This window comes from Camponotus vicinus, unplaced genomic scaffold (assembly GCF_025532165.1).
Source record: "Camponotus vicinus isolate PSW18456_S1 unplaced genomic scaffold, iyCamVici1.0 SCAF_1, whole genome shotgun sequence".
Lineage (NCBI taxonomy): Eukaryota > Metazoa > Arthropoda > Insecta > Hymenoptera > Formicidae > Camponotus > Camponotus vicinus.
Genome location: NW_028141945.1, coordinates 6,786,776 through 6,808,239, shown reverse-complemented (window position 1 = coordinate 6,808,239; position 21,464 = coordinate 6,786,776). Strand labels below are relative to the sequence as shown.

At 29.4% G+C, this 21,464-nt stretch overlaps 7 protein-coding genes across 17 annotated transcripts; 4 read left to right on the top strand and 3 right to left on the bottom strand.

The window, feature by feature from the left end:
* Nucleotides 1–58: 58 nt before the first annotated feature.
* On the bottom strand, nucleotides 59–2,215 carry Tbc1d7 (TBC1 domain family member 7). 4 transcript variants are annotated; one of them, XM_083097303.1, is made up of 6 exons: nucleotides 2,020–2,215; nucleotides 1,724–1,784; nucleotides 1,235–1,584; nucleotides 703–987; nucleotides 460–589; nucleotides 59–374 (listed from the first exon to the last, which is right to left on the bottom strand). In XM_083097303.1, exons 2-6 carry the CDS (start codon nucleotides 1,766–1,768, stop codon nucleotides 270–272), a joined length of 915 nt encoding a protein of 304 aa, XP_082953429.1. In that variant the 5' UTR covers nucleotides 1,769–1,784; nucleotides 2,020–2,215; the 3' UTR covers nucleotides 59–269. The 4 variants fall into 4 exon arrangements, with proteins under 4 accessions (XP_082953429.1, XP_082953412.1, XP_082953422.1 ...); XM_083097286.1 differs by having other exon boundaries at nucleotides 1,724–1,945; nucleotides 2,020–2,214; XM_083097296.1 differs by having other exon boundaries at nucleotides 1,724–1,797; nucleotides 2,020–2,214.
* On the top strand, nucleotides 1,274–3,010 carry LOC145970496 (uncharacterized). Of its 3 annotated transcripts, none has more exons than XM_083097329.1 (2): nucleotides 1,274–1,665; nucleotides 2,593–3,010. In XM_083097329.1, exon 2 carries the CDS (start codon nucleotides 2,600–2,602, stop codon nucleotides 3,008–3,010), a length of 411 nt encoding a protein of 136 aa, XP_082953455.1. In that variant the 5' UTR covers nucleotides 1,274–1,665; nucleotides 2,593–2,599. The 3 variants fall into 3 exon arrangements, with proteins under 3 accessions (XP_082953455.1, XP_082953448.1, XP_082953465.1); XM_083097322.1 differs by lacking the exon at nucleotides 1,274–1,665 and adding an exon at nucleotides 1,689–2,174; XM_083097339.1 differs by lacking the exon at nucleotides 1,274–1,665 and adding an exon at nucleotides 2,298–2,348.
* Nucleotides 3,011–3,015: 5 nt separating this feature from the next.
* On the top strand, nucleotides 3,016–4,594 carry LOC145970460 (putative methyltransferase-like protein 25). Its single transcript, XM_083097259.1, has 4 exons — nucleotides 3,016–3,594; nucleotides 3,670–4,018; nucleotides 4,094–4,191; nucleotides 4,267–4,594. The coding sequence occupies exons 1-4, from the start codon at nucleotides 3,016–3,018 to the stop codon at nucleotides 4,498–4,500; spliced, it is 1,260 nt and encodes a 419-aa protein (XP_082953385.1). The 3' UTR covers nucleotides 4,501–4,594.
* Nucleotides 4,321–6,305, bottom strand: LOC145970472 (uncharacterized). The gene is made up of 3 exons (XM_083097271.1): nucleotides 6,132–6,305; nucleotides 5,308–6,009; nucleotides 4,321–5,205 (listed from the first exon to the last, which is right to left on the bottom strand). The coding sequence occupies exons 1-3, from the start codon at nucleotides 6,189–6,191 to the stop codon at nucleotides 5,047–5,049; spliced, it is 921 nt and encodes a 306-aa protein (XP_082953397.1). The 5' UTR covers nucleotides 6,192–6,305; the 3' UTR covers nucleotides 4,321–5,046.
* A 1,167-nt stretch (nucleotides 6,306–7,472) lies between these two features.
* LOC145970430 (ornithine aminotransferase, mitochondrial) lies at nucleotides 7,473–10,600 on the top strand. Of its 4 annotated transcripts, none has more exons than XM_083097245.1 (5): nucleotides 7,473–7,578; nucleotides 8,214–8,340; nucleotides 8,459–8,763; nucleotides 9,207–9,537; nucleotides 9,624–10,600. In XM_083097245.1, exons 2-5 carry the CDS (start codon nucleotides 8,266–8,268, stop codon nucleotides 10,212–10,214), a joined length of 1,302 nt encoding a protein of 433 aa, XP_082953371.1. In that variant the 5' UTR covers nucleotides 7,473–7,578; nucleotides 8,214–8,265; the 3' UTR covers nucleotides 10,215–10,600. The 4 variants fall into 4 exon arrangements, with proteins under 4 accessions (XP_082953371.1, XP_082953377.1, XP_082953380.1 ...); XM_083097251.1 differs by having other exon boundaries at nucleotides 7,494–7,578; nucleotides 8,130–8,340; XM_083097254.1 differs by having other exon boundaries at nucleotides 7,519–7,612.
* Nucleotides 10,601–12,040: 1,440 nt separating this feature from the next.
* LOC145970441 (ornithine aminotransferase, mitochondrial) lies at nucleotides 12,041–15,096 on the top strand. Of its 2 annotated transcripts, none has more exons than XM_083097257.1 (6): nucleotides 12,041–12,120; nucleotides 12,445–12,834; nucleotides 13,037–13,341; nucleotides 13,597–13,797; nucleotides 14,073–14,298; nucleotides 14,586–15,096. In XM_083097257.1, exons 2-6 carry the CDS (start codon nucleotides 12,456–12,458, stop codon nucleotides 14,750–14,752), a joined length of 1,278 nt encoding a protein of 425 aa, XP_082953383.1. In that variant the 5' UTR covers nucleotides 12,041–12,120; nucleotides 12,445–12,455; the 3' UTR covers nucleotides 14,753–15,096. The 2 variants fall into 2 exon arrangements, with proteins under 2 accessions (XP_082953383.1, XP_082953384.1); XM_083097258.1 differs by having other exon boundaries at nucleotides 12,089–12,132.
* Nucleotides 14,409–17,393, bottom strand: LOC145970401 (uncharacterized). 2 transcript variants are annotated; one of them, XM_083097199.1, is made up of 3 exons: nucleotides 16,987–17,393; nucleotides 16,778–16,918; nucleotides 14,409–16,708 (listed from the first exon to the last, which is right to left on the bottom strand). In XM_083097199.1, exons 1-3 carry the CDS (start codon nucleotides 17,137–17,139, stop codon nucleotides 15,083–15,085), a joined length of 1,920 nt encoding a protein of 639 aa, XP_082953325.1. In that variant the 5' UTR covers nucleotides 17,140–17,393; the 3' UTR covers nucleotides 14,409–15,082. The 2 variants fall into 2 exon arrangements, with proteins under 2 accessions (XP_082953325.1, XP_082953333.1); XM_083097207.1 differs by having other exon boundaries at nucleotides 16,793–16,918; nucleotides 16,987–17,387.
* Between the last annotated feature and the right edge of the window lie 4,071 nt (nucleotides 17,394–21,464).

Sequence of the window (21,464 nt, the reverse complement as noted above, 5' to 3'; positions counted from 1 at the left end):
TAATCGACTGATAATAAATTGAACATAAACTGGAGAATTGTAGAAAAACTTTAAGACATTGTGTGTACTCAAATAATATAATTTCAAAGTTAAATTTTATTTTAATGTCGAATAATAAAATTCATCAGAATTTTCGTTTTTTGTATTCATATATCGTTTGGAGGGAAGAAACAAATCCGATATCGATAGTAAGTGTGTGTTATGTATACAACATATATATATATATATTAATCACACAACATATTTTTATATTATTATGGCATAGGACATTAACTGTGTTTTGTAAAATACATATCAACTTGTTGTGTTGTTCCACTTTGTTGCATTGATTCAATTGCTTTATTGACTATCATTTCTGACGTTTCTTCTGTTATCTAAAACAAAATCATGAAATTTGAGAAAATATATGCATATATCTCGTGTTTTATTAAACAATATTGTAATTTTTTGTACTCTTACATTATTAATAGTATCTAATACATTATCTGTACTCTCACATCTTAAGAGTAGCCGTCTTAAGGTGGTTAATGTAACCACAGCGACAAACACTAAAATTCGATACGCGCCAACTGTTATTTTATCCCATATTCTATAATAAATAAGTATTTTAGTACATTGCGCGCTATATTGCCAATATTAAAATAAGTAATGAAATTGCAGATAATTGTACAATGTGATAATTTATGGTATACATATATGTACTTAGCAATAGATCCATTGCATATTACACCAGCAAAACAGGAATAAAACCATGTATCGTATGGAAGATTATAAAGCGCATCAATTTTAACAAGATGCTTATGTAATTCTATGTCCTCTCTTTCCAACAAAGAATATGTACACTCTTGTAATCTCGTCACTTCTTTTTGCAACTTTTCAACTTGTATAAAGAGTCCAGATAATATCCAATATATATCCACTAATTTCTCTTGTTCCGATTCAATATCGATTACATGCCATAATGTCTCTGCCATTTTACTCATTGCTCTGTAATGTATAAAATATTATTCTAATAAAGTATTTGACAATCTAATGTCAATATTACATGAAGTATGTATAACTTTATAAGATATATCAAAATATTTTTTAAAACACTTACAAAAATGTTAAACCAAAAACAATTGTAATTGCTTGAAATTCTTAAATCCCTTTCACTTCTTAACAATTCTCTTAAATTGAAGTGAAAATGTACATTTATACATAATACACATAATATTAAATACAGTATATAAACCTGTGTAATGGTGATTCCAACTGAGCAGTTATATCAACTTTTGCTCTTCTTGTACGTAACAACCACATTGCTAAGAATACCAAATTGGGTTTTGTATAATCGTCTATGATTTTTGCTATTTTTAATGCTCTCTGTAAATCTTGAAATTCCGCCGTACGTTGAGCCATTATAAATTCATGGCTATCTACATAAACAGGTATAACATCGAGCAACACCTTCCACAAGAAGTTCCTGTACATAGCAGGTACAGTGAACCTTAAACAAAATTGTTTCAGTTTTGTCTTGTCAAACGGGCGCTCTTTCAATAATATCTCCAGAGACTTTTTCTCTTCGACGCTACGAAAGCCAACCTGTCGTTTAGAAAAAATAATATTTACATACTCTCCAATGAATATTATGGCAATATAATGTGTGGGACTCTCTTACAAGTGGTAACGTTTTTTTTACTTCAATTTAGAAATTATACAGATTTATGATGCGAATACATACCTTTTCATAGTATGACGAACGAAAATTCCGCTCGTCTGTCATCATTTATGCGCAAATCTTACTAAAAGTGGAAACTGGTAGAGAAAATCACATTACAGTTGAATAACAAACATTCGATTCTAAACGTTATAACCTATCTTCGTAATAATAATAATTTGAACGATCTCGTGTTCTTTTTTTGTACGAGTTTGTTGTAAGCTCAATTTATGTGTACATAATTATCTACTTAAACATATATATTTGCACACATCTGTCACATGTGGATATATATATATAGATCTGTTCATTTTACTTACATTTTCCACGCTCTCGAATTCTGCGCTTTCTTTCTCTTCAATATACGAACGTTCTCTTATTTGAAGTGTAAAAATTGCAAGCAACACGAATAAATCTTATATATAAATTTGTTCGAATTTATAAATTAATAATTTACAATAAACAAACGGTCCATGTAAGTTTTATTATTTTCTCAAAATTCTGTATAATTATATATGTCATATTTTTTCAAATCAGAAAAATTAACAATTTTTGTTTTACATGTCAATCATATGCAATTATACATATATATATATATTTTTTTTGTTTATTTACTTTATTCCTGCATATTACTCACAGCATTATAAGTGTATAATTCTATATAATTTATATATATATATATATATATATATATATATATATATATATATATATTCATACATAATGTACTCTATAATTATTTGATCTAAGTATCATGACGTAGATAACTTTTTAATTTTTAGTAACTTTTTTTATAATTTTTATTTTATACCTTTGCATATTAATGACAACAAAAAAATAAATAAAAGTCATCTTATTATAAAAAGATGTAATCTATATATATATCTTTTCAGTGTTAATATGTCTCAGAAAGAAAAGGATTTGGATATAAATAAAGCTTTTGAAGATTTATTATTTGCGGAAGAAATTGCACAAAAATCAGGTTATGAGAAAGGATACGAAAGTGGTCAAGAGCAACTATTAAAGGGATATCATCTTGGATATCATAGAGCTAGTATAATCGCTGCTCAATTAGGATATTACAGTGGAGTCTTGGAACATTATCTACAAAATAATGCCACTGATTGTGAAAAAACCATAACGATAGCCAAAAAGCTTTTGAAAGATATTCACAGTACTTTTCCTGATCATCAAGATGATAATTTGGATATTCTAAAAGCTGTAGAAGATATTAAATGTAAATATGCCAAATTCTGTTCATTAGCAAAAATTAATTCACTATATCCCGAAGCAGACAAACTTGAATTTTAGCAACCATGGCAGAATATAATAATTATTTTGAAAAAACGTTGGATTTTATTAATATTTATCAAGAATTAATAGATTGCCATTTGGTTGACTTTATTACTGAAAAATTATGGGATAAATGTTTACCAGAGAAATTGAAATCAGAACTCGAAAATATTAATATAAATGACGATATTTGGATGGAAAGTAATACAAGTCCCGAGTTGAGCAATTTTATACAATTAACAAGATCACTTTCTTTAGAATCGTGTCCAGCTGTAATATGCGTAGATGATTTATTAAAGTTATTACCACAGGTTCCTAGTAAAGAACCATTGATTAAGAATAAACTTATTGATTCAAAGTCTCAATTTATGAATACCAAGAAGTCCTACGAGATTGACGTTCTTGGAAAAATTATTGCTGAAATGGCACTTTCCACTCACAGCTTAGTAATAGATGCTGGAGCTGGAAAAGGATACTTGTCGACATATTTATCGGAGCACTTTGATGTTCCTGTATTAGCAATTGATTCATCGCAAGTTTGTCATAAAGGTGCGATAAATCGCCAAGAAAAAATTCGAAAAAAAAAGCAATCACTAACAAAGGTTTGTAAAAACTTCAATTTTACAATTTACCACTTAAAAATCTTAAAAACTTTTAATGTCTTTATTTTATTTTAGACTCGATATGTAGTTCAAGAACTAGATGAAACAACTGATTATAACAAAATTGTGAATACGAATTATCCTGATTGGAGTGTAAATAGAAATCTAATTTTAACAGGATTACATACTTGTGGAATGCTTGTGCATTCCATAATGAAAGCTTCTTTATATGCAAAAGACATTCGTTTGCTTTTTGTAGTTCCATGTTGTTATCATTTAGCAGACGAATCATTGAGTGGACGTTGGATTTTTTCTAAAAATGCTAGAATGTTGGCTCAACAATCTATTGAAAGGAGTAGATATAAACATCTTTCTCCTTCATTATTTTATAGAGCTGTGCTACAAATTATTCTGCATTCTATGGGTTAGTGTCAAACACAAATACACACATCTATTTTATAAGAGATTTATAATGTATGTTTCTTGTAATTTATAATAGGATATTATAATACTAAAGTTGGTCGTGGTGGACCATTGGATAATTTTGCAGATTATGCAAAATGGGCCTTATCTAAAATTGGAATAGATAATAAACAGGTTTTTATTACACTGAAAGTTATTTTCCCATTATCGTTCTAATATATAGAAATTTTATAAAATATATAATTTTAGATACCATCTACTTGTACACTGCAGGAAATATATCAGAGTCACATACACTTTGAATCAAAGTTACGTCTTTTTCAAATTTTAAGAATATATACAAGTTCAGTGGTGGAAGCGGCGATTATGTTGGACAAAATTATATTTCTACAAAATAATGCCAAACACTCGAAGATTGCTATTGTACGTTTATTTAACCCAACAGTCTCTCCCAGATGTTATGCAATACTTATGATAAAATAAATATAATAAATATAAAGAAATGATATATATATGGACGATATGAAAAAATGAGAAAAATAAAGAATAAAAGTTTTAACTAAATTAATAGTACAAATATCAATTTACTCACAGAAAAGATTTGTCATGCTTATAATATGATTATTATGAAGAACATGTTGAATGCTATCAATGATTGCCATTTGATTTGTCTTTCAAACTAATTAAAATGCTTGTGTAACAAGCAAATTATAATATTTTTCATAAATCAATAATTTTCAAAATTTTTGTTAAAATATAAATGTAATGAGAATCACTAATTAGATAAGTGTACTATATATAGTTATATAAACAATAATTCATATTATTAATAATGTTTTCAATTAAAAATTTTAATCAATTTTAATCAAAAATTTTTTATGTAGGCGAGACATGTAAAATTTACTCAACATTCAATGTAACAAAATATGCATCTAAAATAAATTCTCAATTCAATGATTTTAACTGACATTCTAGTCAATATTGATATTTTACATAACTAATCTTCTTAATTATATAATGGATGAATGTTTAATTATCATCGATTTCTGATGCTTGCAAATAGTCCATAACAGATGAGTATCCTTCCTCCCGTACAATAGGAGCTAAAATACCTGTAGGACAAAGTCCACTCCTAGTGCGACATATACTACAATTACACAAGCCTCTACAGGGTGGACAAGCCCAATCCTAAAAGATTACAGTTAATTAAAGTTACAAAAATTTAATCACACTAATATTTTAATATATAATGCATTATACAATACTAATATTATAAGAAATTTAACTTACTGGATCTTTTAACGCTTCTATAGCACTTTCGCCATATCTTCCTTGCAAACATGGACCACAAAATTGTCCTCTAATACCTACACATTCTCCTGATCTGCAAACTGTTTTTGTATCCAAAGTCTTCTGTCTACATTGGTGACAGCTTGTACCATTAATTTTACAATATGTTTTCAGGGAACTTTTCTTTGCTACATTGTCTAACATCTTTTGCGTAATCTCATCTACCGATGGTATGCTTTCAGGATCATATGCTGATTTTGTTACTTTGTAAACTCTTCTTTCTCGCCTATTTTCATCGAAACTGTCATTTTTGTAGTCTTCTTCTTCTTCTTCTTCCTCGTCTACGTCACATACACCCATTTTCATTAAATCGATGGAGCGTTGAAATGGCTTTGCCCATGGAAATAAAACTCTCAATTTGGATCGATTACGTTTAGACTCTGATAAGTCATTTTCTTCATTCTCATTTTCAGAATCGTTAGATTCATCGTTGCCGGATGCCTTCTTTCTGCTTCTAGTGTTGTATGTTCGACGAAACTGCAAACGTACTCCACCACCATGAAAATTTTCTACATCTTCTGAAGCCGTTCTGCGCCTTTTCTTGGACGGTTGGTTTTCGGAATCATGATTGCTCAATCGTTTCTTCTCTAGTCCTTTAATTTCTCTCGTTTGTTTCTTTATATCTTTGAAAAGATCTGCAAACTATACAAGATACATTATATCATAACCGAAATATTCTGCATACATACACGATATAAAGGAAATTTTAGCTTCCTCTGAAAAGTAAGGTTATTTATAGTTTCATCGAATGAAAGAACACTTACAATAGCGTTCCTTTCGGATATATTTTTTTGTCGGAGAGCTTCATAATCGTCTTCATCCATGGGCTTGGTCAAAGAATATTAAGGCTATTGGAATAAAAGATTCACAAAGTTTTTAGACAATAGCAACAAGTGTTCGTTCGAAGCAGTTAATTCAAATCAATTTAAATCGCTTTGCGCATCCACGCGCGCATTTTTGGCGGGAAAGAATCTACAATTGATAAATATACAAGTATAGCCGAATCGATAACAATACTCAAATGATATGAACAGTTTTACAGAAATTTACTATCGATAAGTACGTAAAATAACTTGGTCGATAACAATGCTCAAGTGTGATAAAATGTATAATTATATTTATACGTATAAATTGCAATTATACTAATAAAATAATTCAATATTTTTGTTGCTGATACTGACATTAAATAAAATTAAATAAAATTTTATATTGAAATATTATATATAGAAATATATTACTGAAATATAATTATACATATACATATAATATATACCATACATAATTATAACGACGCGAAATGTTGTTTACTTTTATAAACTTTAATAAATAACTAGATTCTTATACACATATATCTTAAAATTTAAAAAATGGAGAATATATATTTTCATTTTTTTATATTTTGTACTAAATAGAAAATATTAACAGTTTTTTGCATAAACTTAATAATTTACATAGCATTAAATAGATTGAAATTCATTTATAAACTCAACAAGATGCGTCGTGTTTAAATGCGTCTAAAATAAATATTATCATATCGCGTATACAGAATATCCGAAAAATCGCCCGCAGTACTTTGGGAAGTGATTCGGGACCCAAAAAGAAGACAAAAAAGCTATATAAACATAGGTCTGGAAATAAGTCGTTTTCGAGTTATAGCCACTTTTATGTTAAAAAAATCGTAATTTATAGTCCGCTTGACATCCTCCTTTTTAAATTTTTTTAAAAATTTAAATTTAAATTTTTTAATTTAAAATAGTGATAAAGTTTAATTGCTTTTGATCAAAAATATGCAGTAGTAGCGACAATTTTTCAATAGTAACATTTTTTTCCACAGAAATTGAAATCGTTATTATTTATTGTAATGTAATTGCAAAAGTTATTTATTTATTTTGCGTATATATATATATATATATATATATATATATATATATATATATATATATATATAAATGTATCATATGAGAATGTTATTGCTTATCGGCGATAATTCGACAAGGATAGATGTATAGGAAGGAAAGTAATAAGATCTGTATTGACGTAAGTGTAAGCGAGAGATACATAATATGATGTTATCCTTCAGTATATTCTACAGCACGATTAAGATAAATAAAACTTGAACTTGAGCAGCAGAAAGAACATACAATTATACGCCAGAGTTCGACTAGAGTCGCTGTGGCAAGTTGGTGTACGTGTCGTTAGTGACAGTGAGCTGTAAGAATTAATATATTTATATTAATTCATATATGTATGTTAATCTATTAATATCAATTCTAATTTAGTTTTATTGCGAATAAAAAATAATTTTTGAAGAATGATTTAATCTTTTTCTTTAAATTTTTAATGTCTAATTTCCAATATTGTTTAAGGATTCAACTATCATAATTAAATGAGAAACCTGTAGAAAATAAAGATAATTAATATGATTTATCTAAAATTCCATATTATAATTATAGCTTTTGAAAAAAAATAGATTAACAAAATTGTTGTCTTGCAATTTGAAAAATGTTTAAATAATTTATATAATATTATGTATTTTTCCTATAATTTCTTATAATTTTAAAGCTCGTCTAAGGAAAGATATTATAAAAAAAATGAAATGAGGAATAAATGAATAATAAATAGATTAGAAATATATTTTATAAATATAAATATAAATTAAAAATATATTTTTTCTTTGGCAAATATTTAAATTAATATTTTAAAAGTATAAAATTGTCCAGTGGCGACGGTAAACTTTCACTTTATCACAATTTATCGCATAGAATGTTCGCGAATACTTTACGACGGACCACTTAGCTTACGGTCAGAGAATTCTAATATCAAATCTCTCAATCGTACTTGCGTAGCAAAGCATATTGTCGTGCGGCTTAGCAAGCAAATACCTCAACAATTTCTTCAATGGATCCATTAGCAAGAGTAGCGCTATTAAACATCAAAAGATCGGCAAGAGTGCTATTATACCCTCAACCTTGGGTAATATATATTATTAATATTAATTTGACCGTATTCTTCATTTCGTCTTATAGAATAACTATAAAATATTTTAAAATATGTTAAGGATAAATTAACTTAATATAATTTCTTTTTTTAGCGCATTCAATGTTGTAGAAAACTTACATCTCAACAAGTCTTCGATCGTGAAGCAAAGTATGGAGCTCATAATTACCATCCACTTCCTGTAGCCTTGTGCAAAGCTCAGGGTGTTTTTATGTGGGATATCGAAGGTAAACGGTACTTTGACTTTCTAAGTGCTTATTCGGCGGTCAATCAAGGCCACTGCCATCCAAGAATCTACAAAGCGATGCTCGATCAAGCAAAGACTTTAACTTTGACATCTAGAGCGTTTTATTCCGATGTTTTGGGTGAATTCGAGGAATATATTACGAAACTTTTTGGGTATGTAATGCACTACCTTGGAAGATTTAATGTCTGATATTGATAAGATTAATTGATAACGTAACAGAGTACGAGATCCGTATAGGAAAAATATTATAATCTACAGATAAGTGTAATCTATATACAAGATGCAGTTCGAAATCCACATTTATTTCGAAAATCTTATTAATATTTTGAAAATAATAAGGCTCGGAATATATAAGACAAAATTAAATCTTAAAACTAATGCAACCACAGATAACTAATGAATATTAAATAAAGACGTTGAAAAACATGAAATTTTGTTTCTATTATATAACTAATAAACAAAGAAACTTTTGAAAAGAACACTATTGTACAAATATTTCCTCCAAAATGCGTATAGTTGTACAATTTTGTAATATTTATCCTTAATGACGTTGCGAAAAAAATTATTCATACTTGATATCTATTCCATACCTTAGATATGACAAGTGGCTACCGATGAATACAGGTGTCGAAGGTGGTGAAACGGCATGCAAATTGGCACGCAAATGGGGGTATTCTTGTAAAGGTATACCGCAGAATCAGGCTAAAATAATATTTGTGGAAGGCAATTTTTGGGGAAGAACTATGAGCGCTGTCTCCTCCAGTACCGATCCGAGTAGTTACAGCGGTTTCGGGCCATTCATGCCAGGCTTTGAAATTATTCCTTACGATGATCTCTCGGCGCTCCAGCGAGCTCTCGATGATCCAAACGTTTGCGCCTTCATGGTGGAGCCTATCCAAGGTGAATCTGGTGTAGTGGTTCCTAAGGTAATATCCCATGCAAATATTTAAGTATAAGAATTTATTTAAGGATTTTCAAACATTATTTTTAAATTTGTCTTTGTTTCGAAAAGGATGGATATCTGAAAGGAATCAGAGAACTTTGTACAAGATATAATGTCCTATGGATCGCTGACGAGGTGCAGACTGGTTTGGCGAGGACAGGGAAGCGAATTGCCGTTGATTACGAAAACGTAAAGCCGGACATCCTGATCCTTGGTAAGGCTTTATCCGGAGGATTTTATCCAGTTTCCGGTGTGTTGGCAAATGATCCCATCATGCTCGCTATCAAACCCGGTGAACATGGATCCACCTATGGTGGCAATCCTCTGGGATGTAGGATCGCTCTTGAGGCGGTTCGTGTTCTGGAAGAAGAAAAACTTGCCGAGAACGCAGAAAGAGTTGGGCATGTGCTCAGAAACGAATTAAACAAGCTACCGAAAAACGTAGTCACTCTAGTGAGAGGAAAGGGTCTTTTGAATGCTATCGTCATCGACAAAAAGATCGATGCCATGGATATTTGTATAAAACTAAAGGAACGTGGACTTTTAGCGAAACCAACACATGGACACATTATTCGTTTGGCACCACCGTTGATTATTACGGAGGAACAGATACGTGAGTGCGCGGATATTATTTCTAAAACTATTCTTACTTATAATTAGCATATTAATTATAATTAATATAATTATAATTAATATAATTAATATAATTAATTATAATTAATATAATTATAATTAATATAATTATAATTAATATAATTAATATAATTAATATAATTAATATAATTAATTTTTAATATAACATAATTCGATATAAATAATTGCTTTAAAGTATATATTAAAATCTATTTCGGACAATTCATATAATTTACGGTAAAATTCAAAACAGAATTCTATTTATAATATTACACGTTATGTATATATGATATAGAAGATATTTTGAGAAATAAAATATACATATATTAGTAATACGATATATAAAAACATTTGTTTTAATTATGCTTGTAATTATATTGTATTTTTTCAATAAAAATGTGTGTGCTTAACGATTTATCATTAATACATTATATCTATTCCTTCATTTTCCTGATTTACTTTATGTTATAAAACTTTATTTAATCAAGATACAATCCATTATAATCTTGATAATGTTCATGCAATATCTTAATCTACAATATGCAAGTGCTATCTATCTATCTATCTATCTATCTATATATATATATACCAAAAGAATTCGATATTTTTGACAAATTGAAATTATCAAGCGATACATATTACGGGGATTAAATGCTTGACATACATCGACAAGTATGTATATTTTTAAATTGCACATGTTGTTTATTCATAAAATGTCAAACGCGACGTATAAATGTATGTACTTATACGATTATCATTACTTATAATGATTTTTTTCTATTATGAAAGAAAGTCTTCATCTTGAATGGTATTGTTATCTCGTCGTGTTATTATCTCAATAATGATAAAGACTAATGCAACAAGAGAATGTGTGTGTGCGTTTATTCGATTTATTACATTTGGGTTATTAATAGCTTAATACGATAATGTTCTCTACGCAAATAACGATGTGTTCCTAGAGCAATAATACGAGAGATAAAATATGACGAAAAATATATACATATAACTTGTTGCAATTGCTACTTAAGTAATAATTCACAAGATTGTTTCGTATTGTCTTATTTCAATTAATTTATCAAATTATTTCTCATTCTTAATTAAATAATAAAATAAACAATTGAATTATGAAATAATGTCTAAAAAATTTGTGATTATGTTGATATGCCATATATATTATTTTTACAAGATTGTAATAAGCAATAAAAGCAAAACAAAGTAAGATGATTCGTGTTTGATAAAATATCTATTTTTCGACACATTATATACAGTTCGACATACTCATTCAATTTATATCATTATAAACCCAGTTAATAGTTGAATGTGATATTATCTTTTTTTTCTCTCTCTCTTTCTTATTGTTATCTTTATTTAAATATTAAATAATTATTTGTTATCATTTTGAGCAAAATATAAATTATTTAACACAAAGCTTGTTATTAAAATATATAATCCAAAGTTTTTTGAAATATTATATTTTCAAGATTTATTCACAAATTTAATTTTCTTTTGTATATCATTATATGATTACTTTATCAAATTCTTAACAATGATAAAAAATATGCTTGAAAATTATTAATAACAGAATTTAATCCAAATTCACACACACAATTTCATTTTCTCTGTATCCTTAATGTAGAAGTCATCTCAGATTATTGTTTATCGTTTATTGTTTATTGTTTATCGTTATCTCATTTACTTTGGAACATTGGCGCCTTCATATCCTCAGTATTAGACTCTTTATCAGATATGATTTTGTTTGTAACAGTATTTATTTTAAATCCATATCTGTCGCAATGCTTGCGTACAATGTCAATAAATAAGCAATCATATCTTTTGTCATATCTTTTACCAACTTAGTATAAAAGCAAGATTGATGGAATGCCATCAGACTATTTCTTGGCATTTTACTCTTATTCGTGTTAAGGAAAAGACGGTACCTTTCTGTGTATATATTAAATATTATATTAATAATAATAAATAATTTTAATAATTTTTTTAATTTTTTTATATAAAAAAAAATATGTTAATCACAAGGTGTACATGCAACACATACATAATACTTTCAGACTTTAGAATAAATAATAATTGTTTTAAATGTAAATTTATAAATTAATATTATTTTCAGAAAATTTATTTTTATTAAAGATAATAATACAAAATAAAAATAATAATATAAAACAAAATACAATATTAAATAAAAAAATATGATATCAATATAAAATAAAAAAATTGTAACATACTTATTGATTATAAATAGGGTGAGAAAAAATGTCCATGCAATCCGTGAGGCAAAGGTTCTTCAATTTCATAAGAGAATCGGACAAGAGGAGATTCTTGAGTACCCAGGAAGTGATTGATCGTGACAATAAATATGGCGGTATACACTTCAAGCAGCTACCGGTTGTCCTATCTCATGGAGAAGGAGTCTATCTGTGGGATATTAATGGTAAACGTTACCTTGATTTTCTGGCGGGATTCTCGACCGTCAGTCAGGGCCACTGTCATCCGCGTCTAGTAAAGGTCATGAGAGATCAAGTTGGAAAGTTGGCGCATACATCAAGAGCCTATTATTCGGAACCTCATGGCGAATTAGGAGAATACTTGACAAAACTCCTGGGATGGGATCGATTTTTACCTATGAACACAGGTGTGGATTTATTTTAAGAATTTTCATAAAAAATATTTATTTGTTTCTGTTGTTAGTAATTATCGGGCGAAACCTGTAAAGTACTACTTAGTATTATTTATAAGAAACATTCTATATTCTATAAATTACGGGAAATTCTATATTCTCGTATTATGAAAATTGTAAAAATTTGCATCATTTTCTTTTGTTTTATTTACAACAGGTGTCGAAGCTGGCGATACAGCCATAAAATTGGCCAGACGCTGGGGCTACAGAGTAAAAAAGGTGCAGAGTAACAAGGCTACCGTTGTATTCGCTAATGGAAATTTTTGGGGCCGTTCATTGGCGGCTTTGTCAGCCTCGTCGGATCCGAATTGCTACACAGATTTCGGTCCTTATGTACCCCTTTTTGAGAAAATACCATACAACGATCCGGTCGCTTTGGAACAAAAATTCAAAGAGAATCCCAATATCTGCGCGTTCATGGTAGAACCTATTCAGGGAGAAGCTGGTGTAGTGATACCAACTGTAAGTTGACGCAAAGATATGCAATATTATGAATATTACAGGACAAGCATTATTTTTATTTATTTATTTATTTTGTTATTATTATATATGATTAGAATATTGAAGAAAATCTCGTTATTATACAAATATATCTTACCTCTTTTGTTAGATAAAAAAATTATTTCTCAAGTACTTGTTCTAATTATAAAAAAAAACTAGATTAATATCGTTATCTCTTTGTAAAGCTAATACTTTTTCGCTCTCTGTTCTATTCAGGATGGTTATTTGAAACGTGTAAGAGAACTTTGCACAAAATACAATGTTTTATGGATTGCCGATGAAGTGCAGACTGGTCTCTGTAGAACTGGTACACGTTTGGCAGTCGATTACGAAGATTGTAGACCGGATATTCTTATTTTGGGGAAAGCACTTTCTGGTGGCATGTATCCAGTATCTGGTGTTTTGGCAGATGATGAGGTATCTGAAAAGATGTTATTGCAGCCATTAAAAAATCATTTTGATTCTTACTTAATTAAATTTTAAATAGGATATAAAGTATTTTAATAATCATAATTTCGTTTACACACCTTGAATTGTTGAAATTTTATGCAAATACGATAACGCGTATCTGCATCTATTGTAGCTCCAAAATATCATTATATTCGATACTAATCGCTTGATTGTTTCGATAAGATCTTTAAAAATCTTAAATGCCCCAAATGTTAATTATTAATAACTATTCATCCTTTTAGATAATGCTCTGTCTGGAGACGGGTTCGCATGGAAGTACCTTCGGTGGAAGTCCGCTTGGAAATAGGGTTGCTCTAGAGGCGGTTAAAATATTGGAAGAAGAAAATTTGGCGGAAAACGCAAAAAGACTCGGGAATATTTTAAAAGAAGAATTAAGTAAGCTACCGAAGGATATCGCGACAGAATTTCGTGGACGTGGTCTTTTAGCTGGCCTCGTCATTAACAAAGGTATCGTAAAAACAATTTACTCGATTAAGCTATCGCCGATAAATGGTCGACAAATTAAAACTTTGTTGCATGATACGAGCAAAAATAAAATACTTGTTTTGATGCACACGTAAATTGCAAATCATATCTTTATCTCGCATTGTCGATATCTTTACATAAAAAAGCATGATAAAGTGGATAAAGAGACTACACGCATCTGTCTAACAATATTTTTGAACAATTTTCCTTATATATAAGATACTGAATCTTGCTATACATGATATATTTGATAAATCTTTTGTTTATAGAGTTTGCCGATGGTTGGGATATCTGTCTAAAACTGAGAGATGCTGGATTGTTATCGAGACCTGCACACGGTCAAATTATTAGGATATCACCACCATTAACAATCACGGAAGAGCAACTACGAGAAGGCATAAATATTCTAACTACAATCCTAAAAAATTACAAGTAAAGGATTCAAAATTTCGTCAAAATTATATGAACATATTTTTATAACAAGTAAAGAAATTACATTGTTTCTATTCTGGCATTATTTCATTTTCTCCAAGAAAAATGTCTAGATTTCAGATTTTAGATTTCTTTATTCTCTGATAGAATATAATAAGAAAGACAATAAAAAAAAATTAAAATAATATCTAATATAAATATAGATAAAAAAATCTTGCAATTATGCAAAATGTGTCTTTGTAATAGCCATTCATATACTTGTCTATATACATAATATATATACATATAGAAAACACAATTTTCTATGTACATAAATTACAATTTGTTAAATAAATTATATATGCGATTCATTGTGCCTTTTTAAATGTCTTGTCAGACTGAAAGATTGGGAAAACATTTGATTACATTGATTGCACTTGTACATCTTTGAACCAGTATGTAAATTTAAATGCCGTTTTAAGTGATTAGCTAATTTAAATCTCTTTCCACATAATCGACATTGATGTTGTCGCAAGGCGCCGTGCGAGGTTTCATGACTTTTAAGATGACTTGATTGCGCAAATCTTTTACCACATAATTTACACACAAAAGGCTTCATTTTAGTGTGAATCCGTAAATGTTCGACTAAATTACCTTTCTGTACAAAACGTTTGTCGCAATATTCGCATTTGTGCACTCTCGACATTTTGTGCGTTCGTAGATGCATTTTTAGATTATAATTTTGACTAAATTTTTTATCACAAATCTCACATTGCACTAAGCCCTTTCCAGTATGAAGTCTTTCGTGAGCTTTCAAATTCTTTAAAAGTTGAAAACGTTTATTACAAGTGCTACATTCAAATTCCTTGCTCCGTGGCCTATCGCTATCACTTTTATTATGTATTTTTATGTGTTCCTCTAAATAAGACGGATATGGAAATATTTTATCACATACCTTACATTGATGCACATTGGTTTTGGTGTGTAATCTCATATGCGCGTTGAGTTTACTCTTTGATGCATAAGCTTTGCCACAACTCAGGCATTTGAAGGGTTGTTGGCCAGAATGAGACAACTGATGAGCGAATAATTTAGATTTTTGTCCAAATTGTTTCAAACATACTTCACACTGATGTTTCTTTGCTGTTGGAACATCTTCTATGCTTTTTATGTCAGACTGTTTATAATTATTATCAGTTGAACATCCGTGATATTCGATTACGAGTTGCCTATCTTTTTCGAGTGCTTTTATAAATCTCAAATTTTCCGTAATTGATACATTATTTTCCGTGTGTATCGTTACATTTTGTATACGCTCTGAACTATTCTCTTGGACGCCATCCAAATCAATATTTTCTGGAAAGTTTATATTTTGCATTCCATCGTTATCATCTACAGTGGATCTTTGATACGATAGATTCTGAATGGGATTGTCAACAGAATGAATGGACCTTTCGTAACTTAAATTTTGTGGAATATGATTAGAATTTTCACATATTTCTATATTTTCATTATCGCACGATATATCTACATTCTCTGTACTATGTGCTATATTATGACTTATTAATTGTCTCCTATTGGTGAAAGTATGATTGCACAAAGAACAATGCAAGGCACAAGCAGCGCGACTCGAATTTTCTTCGTTCAATGACATAGCATGCATCATATTTGATCTAACCGATGGAGATAATTGCATATTTATACTACTATCATTGGTAAAGTTTGAACCGACATGAGTAAAATTGAGGTATGAATTTTGAGATTCCACAATGTGCATATGTTGCATAGGTATGTTATCCTGTATAAAAGGCAAGTGCAGTCGATTGTGGGCGCAGAGTTCTTGGTAATTGGTAAACACTGCACCGCATTCCATACACTTTAGCATCTTGTGAGGATTTTGCACAGGTATGAATCCTTGATTTTGTTGATTTTGATAGAGTTTGCAGCCAGAAACGGTAGTATACGACGTTAATCCAGACACCTATTTAAATATAATCGATTGTAATATTCTATATGTATATAATTTCGAATATACTACAACTTTTCGTACGATTCGTCCTGCTACCTTCAACGCTGCTTGTCGCAAAGCTCTGTCCGCTGCACGACATTGCTCCCTGTATAAAAGAGCCGACTCTGCTCTGGTGACACAACGATCGCACATCTTCTCCGGTAAACCATCTCCTTGCCAGACCTGCAAGTATCATACTCAAAATATAACTTTACATTCGCAAGCTTAAAGAGACGGAAAATGTCGCTTACCTCCAAGCAAGAGAGCGATCGTAATTTAGCGGCAAGTGACGAACCAGCCGGGCCCACGAACAAGCATACCATTTTGTCGCCGTCTTCCCTCAAGCACGTGCGACACAATTTACTAATATTCTCACTGTCAATCTCCTTCGTCACTATAAACATTCTTCCACCTCTCTCCTAACCGCTTATTTTGGAATTTGTTTGCGCGATGTCAACGAGACACGTCAAAAGGTTAGGAACATCTCCGCGTCCACAGATAAATAATATACATAGATGAGCCACAGTTTCACACCGTCTTCGATAGAAAACTCTTGTTTCTAGAATATTTTGTTAACTAAAATCTCTAGGAAACAAGCACCTCTATTGGATATTGGCAGCTAATGTTCCCATTTATACATTTTATACATTTATGTATTTATATATTTATTTTTGTGTTTATTTTTACATTTATGTATTTATTTATTTTATTTTTTATGCATTTTTTATTTATTTTTTTATACATTTACGTATTTATTTTTACATTTTACACATTTATACATTTCATGTCTCCGCGACAATCGTGCCGCCATATTTGATTTGTCTCGCTCGACTGACGCAAGATGGCGCAACCGTACCTCGCAAACAGAATTCCCGCGTAAAACGACGCCAATGGCTGCGTTCAGCAGAAAAAGCTGCTTTGCAACTGTTGTAAAATTCGTGAGCCTGATTGGTATATGCTCTTAATTTCGACTGAATCTAAGAGCATACACCAATCAGATTCACGAATTTTACAACAATTGCAAAGCGACTTTTTCTGCTGAACGCAGCCATTGGGTTTGTTCTTTTTAGCTGCACTGCTACACTAGTGCAATAAGTTGGAAAGAGACAAACATACTTTCTTTCACTCTAACTAATTGCACTAGTGCAGCAGTGCAGCTAAAAAGAACAGGCCCATTGTGATTAAGCGCGAACGCAACTCGATGATGATATTCGAACGTGGCGATGAATCGTGAATCGATGATTTTGTGAAATCACGATAGATTCGATAGCGTCGATTGTGCGTTTATTACAGTCGGTTCGGGACGAGCGTACCGATAAACGGATAATAACTTTCGTATTTTCGAATTTGCATCCGTTTCCATGCGATCGGAATATTGACTCGCGCTGAGGCTTTTCACCAACAGCCAAGGTAAACTGTTTTCTTTTCATTTTGTATATTGATATTTTGATGTTTGGCAAATACTGCTTGCGCGATCGGACGTAATCCGTATATATTTCATTCCATTCTACTCTAGTATACGTGTAGCTTGATTCAATTGTCTCTATACTATAAATTATTGCACGCAAAATACACATGGAAACAAATTTTTGAGAAAATTTTTATATTTTTGTTTTTTCCTTATTTATATAAACATATACATGATGTGGATTTTTTTAAGTAATACAAATATATTTGGAAAAATGTGTCATAAAAGACAAAGATGCATCATTTATAATATATAGTTATATTTAAATGCGAAAATTTTTATAAATTTCATGTACCTCCCAGTAAAATGACGTCTAAAGACGTCTTAATGACGTATTATCACGTCATTAAAACGTTATTATGTCATTTGACGTCATTCTGCCACCTGTGCTGGGTTAATTTTATTTATGAAAATCAATGTTGTACATTTATTAATACAATCGCGGTGTGAAAGAAAGAAAATCAATAAAAGTGCTATTTATAGGTGGATATTTTGTTTCATCTACCTCGATTTATGGTAATTTAATAACAAGATGATCTCTATTGCTGATATCGATTCCGTTGATGAAATTGATATTCAAATGGATAATATTGATAGCAATAATAGTAAGCTATGATTAAATATTATTATCATTGAACATGTAGTCGAATAAGTTATATTGCTGAATGCGCGTTAGAATTTATTCTAAACAATAACAATTGATGAAATCTGTTATACATTTAATAGAATGTCACTTATCGCAAACTTTTCAATTTAATTTAACTTTAAAATATAAAATGCCAAACATGAAAATATTAATTACTAAATTATTAATAAACTAATTTATCAATATCGATTTTTTATCGATATTGATAATATCAAATTTAGAACTTTTTTTTTTAAATAGTTGACAATAAAATTTATGACCTGTCTGAAATTAAGGAATAAAAAATATATCTTTTTTTAGTATCCGTCTTGTAGAGTTTTACGTGTTCTAAGATTAAACAGAAATATCGATTTGTGAGATTTGATACTATATTGAACTATAAAATAATTTTAATAATATATATCTATCTCAGACGAAAAGTAAAATAAGATATCGGTATATCAGAAATATCACAAGAAATTTTTATTATAGTATTTTTTAGACATTTTCTTTGATTTAGGAAAACTAATAGACATAACTAAACGTAACTAAACATAAAACGCACATAATAACAATCGACAAACAAACTTGCACTTATGACAACTCGAATATCAGTCCAAATTTCGCAAAACGATATTAACGATACACGTATAAATTTTTAGTAAAAGCTTTTTTGAATAATAAATTTGACAACTTTACGCAATGATACAAAAATATCGCGGTAAATATTGATATTCAGTTCATATAATGCGCACCGTTAAATGTTGCAAAATTTGTCACTAAATTTTGCTCGTATAGATATGAATTTTCTATAACTTGTAAAATGAAATTTATATGTGTATATAAATGTATAACATATGATGTTAAATATATCATTAAAAATACGATATAAAATGTATTGATAACAATACAATATTCGGGAATCATTTTTTTTTATATAAGAAATGTAATTAATATTAAAAAGTTTTTTTTTGAAATACTTTTTTTTTATTAGAGAGAAAGAGAGATTTAATTCGAAACTTTCTTTTCAATTTATTATTTTTAAAAAATATTGATTTTACAGGCACAGCTTCTGTAAGTTTCAACTCATGATAAAATTCCGATAATTTCTAGATTGATATATTAGAAAGTACATCGCGCAGTACATATATATATATATGTATATATATGTATACACACACACACACACGATATATATATATATATATATATATATATATATATATATATATACATATACAGGGTGACCCATTTTAACTTAGGCAGCCAAATAACTCGAAAAATAAGCAAGATAGAGAAAAATGTTTTAGACAAAAGTTGTATGGTTTCGAGGGGGCCATAAGATGGTATCATTGGTTTGACCTTGAAGAGTCATTTGAAGGTCACGTGAAGGTCACTTCAATTTTTTTAAATGGAATACCCTATATATTTTTGTACATTCTTGTAGCTTATTTCGAGAGCTTTCCAAAACACTATAATTAAGTACCTTTCCGTTAAGTACTTTTTGAGTTATGATGCTTGAAATAATTTCTTAATTTTACATAAACCGTAAAATATCTTGTAAAATATTCATTTTTCGATTATCTTACCTTAATACTTTTATGTACAAAATAATGAGAGGAATCAATTGGTGTAAAGAAAACACATAGTTGTTTTTAAGAAAAAATATGGAATTGTTAATTGCAAATTACATATTTTTTCTTCGAAACAACTATGTGTTTTCTTTACACCAATTGATTCCTCTCATTATTTTGTACATAAAACTATTAAGGTAAGGTAATCGAAAAATGAATATTTTACAAGATATTTTACGGTTTATGTAAAATTAAGAAATTATTTCAAGCCTCATAACTCAAAAAGTACTTAACGAAAATGTACTTAATTATAGTGTTTTGGAAAGCTCTCGAGATGAGCTACAAGAATGTACAAAAATATATAGGATGTTCCATTTAAAAAAATTGAAGTGACCTTCACGTGACCTTCAAATGACTCTTCAAGGTCAAACCAATGATACCATCTTATGGCCCCCTCGAAACCATACAACTTTTGTCTAAAACATTTTTCTCTATCTTGCTTATTTTTCGAGTTATTTGGCTGCCTAAGTTAAAATGGGTCACCCTGTATATCGTATATCATACATGAAATATGAAACATACATGAAAATCTGAGCAGTGTATAAAATGTACAATATAAAAATGGTACAGTTTTTCAAATGAACAATACATGCGAACGCGATAAAATATATACGCTCAATTTGTCACTTTAAATAAATTTTTATAACATTTTAGCAAAATTATTTGAAATATTTTATTATATCAGAATTTTTAATTTGTATGTTTGATAGTTATATTAATAATTATTTATATTAATTGAAAAAATTTAAGCCATAACTGCGTGTATACGCATATACATATACATAAAACGTTTTCTACCTCTTTTTTGACGAGAATAACAATCAAAGAAAGTCTCCATTTAATTTGCAAAAAACTTCTATTTGAATTACTACTCTATTGAAATATAATAATAGATTATACTTATCGTATTGCGAACAAGTTTGCCGCGAAAACATATCAAAGAACATTTTGAACCGAAATATATATAATTATTAAAATGATCTGATAAAAAATTTTCGAATT

Coding starts and splice junctions, on each gene's coding strand:
- Tbc1d7 (XM_083097303.1), bottom strand. CDS start 1,768: ATGATGACAGACGAGCGGAATTTTCGTTCGTCATACTATGAAAAG. Junction 1,585..1,723: donor GTTCGTCATACTATGAAAAG/GTATGTATTCGC, acceptor TCTAAACGACAG/GTTGGCTTTCGTAGCGTCGA. Junction 375..459: donor TATTAGATACTATTAATAAT/GTAAGAGTACAA, acceptor ATTTTGTTTTAG/ATAACAGAAGAAACGTCAGA.
- LOC145970496 (XM_083097329.1), top strand. CDS start 2,600: ATGTCTCAGAAAGAAAAGGATTTGGATATAAATAAAGCTTTTGAAGAT.
- LOC145970460 (XM_083097259.1), top strand. CDS start 3,016: ATGGCAGAATATAATAATTATTTTGAAAAAACGTTGGATTTTATTAAT. Junction 3,595..3,669: donor AAAAGCAATCACTAACAAAG/GTTTGTAAAAAC, acceptor ATTTTATTTTAG/ACTCGATATGTAGTTCAAGA. Junction 4,019..4,093: donor AATTATTCTGCATTCTATGG/GTTAGTGTCAAA, acceptor AATTTATAATAG/GATATTATAATACTAAAGTT.
- LOC145970472 (XM_083097271.1), bottom strand. CDS start 6,191: ATGGATGAAGACGATTATGAAGCTCTCCGACAAAAAAATATATCCGAA. Junction 6,010..6,131: donor TATCCGAAAGGAACGCTATT/GTAAGTGTTCTT, acceptor TATCTTGTATAG/TTTGCAGATCTTTTCAAAGA. Junction 5,206..5,307: donor TAGAAGCGTTAAAAGATCCA/GTAAGTTAAATT, acceptor GTAATCTTTTAG/GATTGGGCTTGTCCACCCTG.
- LOC145970430 (XM_083097245.1), top strand. CDS start 8,266: ATGGATCCATTAGCAAGAGTAGCGCTATTAAACATCAAAAGATCGGCA. Junction 8,341..8,458: donor TATTATACCCTCAACCTTGG/GTAATATATATT, acceptor TTCTTTTTTTAG/CGCATTCAATGTTGTAGAAA. Junction 9,538..9,623: donor CTGGTGTAGTGGTTCCTAAG/GTAATATCCCAT, acceptor TGTTTCGAAAAG/GATGGATATCTGAAAGGAAT.
- LOC145970441 (XM_083097257.1), top strand. CDS start 12,456: ATGTCCATGCAATCCGTGAGGCAAAGGTTCTTCAATTTCATAAGAGAA. Junction 13,342..13,596: donor CTGGTGTAGTGATACCAACT/GTAAGTTGACGC, acceptor TGTTCTATTCAG/GATGGTTATTTGAAACGTGT. Junction 13,798..14,072: donor GTGTTTTGGCAGATGATGAG/GTATCTGAAAAG, acceptor TCATCCTTTTAG/ATAATGCTCTGTCTGGAGAC.
- LOC145970401 (XM_083097199.1), bottom strand. CDS start 17,139: ATGTTTATAGTGACGAAGGAGATTGACAGTGAGAATATTAGTAAATTG. Junction 16,919..16,986: donor GATCGCTCTCTTGCTTGGAG/GTAAGCGACATT, acceptor TGATACTTGCAG/GTCTGGCAAGGAGATGGTTT. Junction 16,709..16,777: donor TGAAGGTAGCAGGACGAATC/GTACGAAAAGTT, acceptor ATATTTAAATAG/GTGTCTGGATTAACGTCGTA.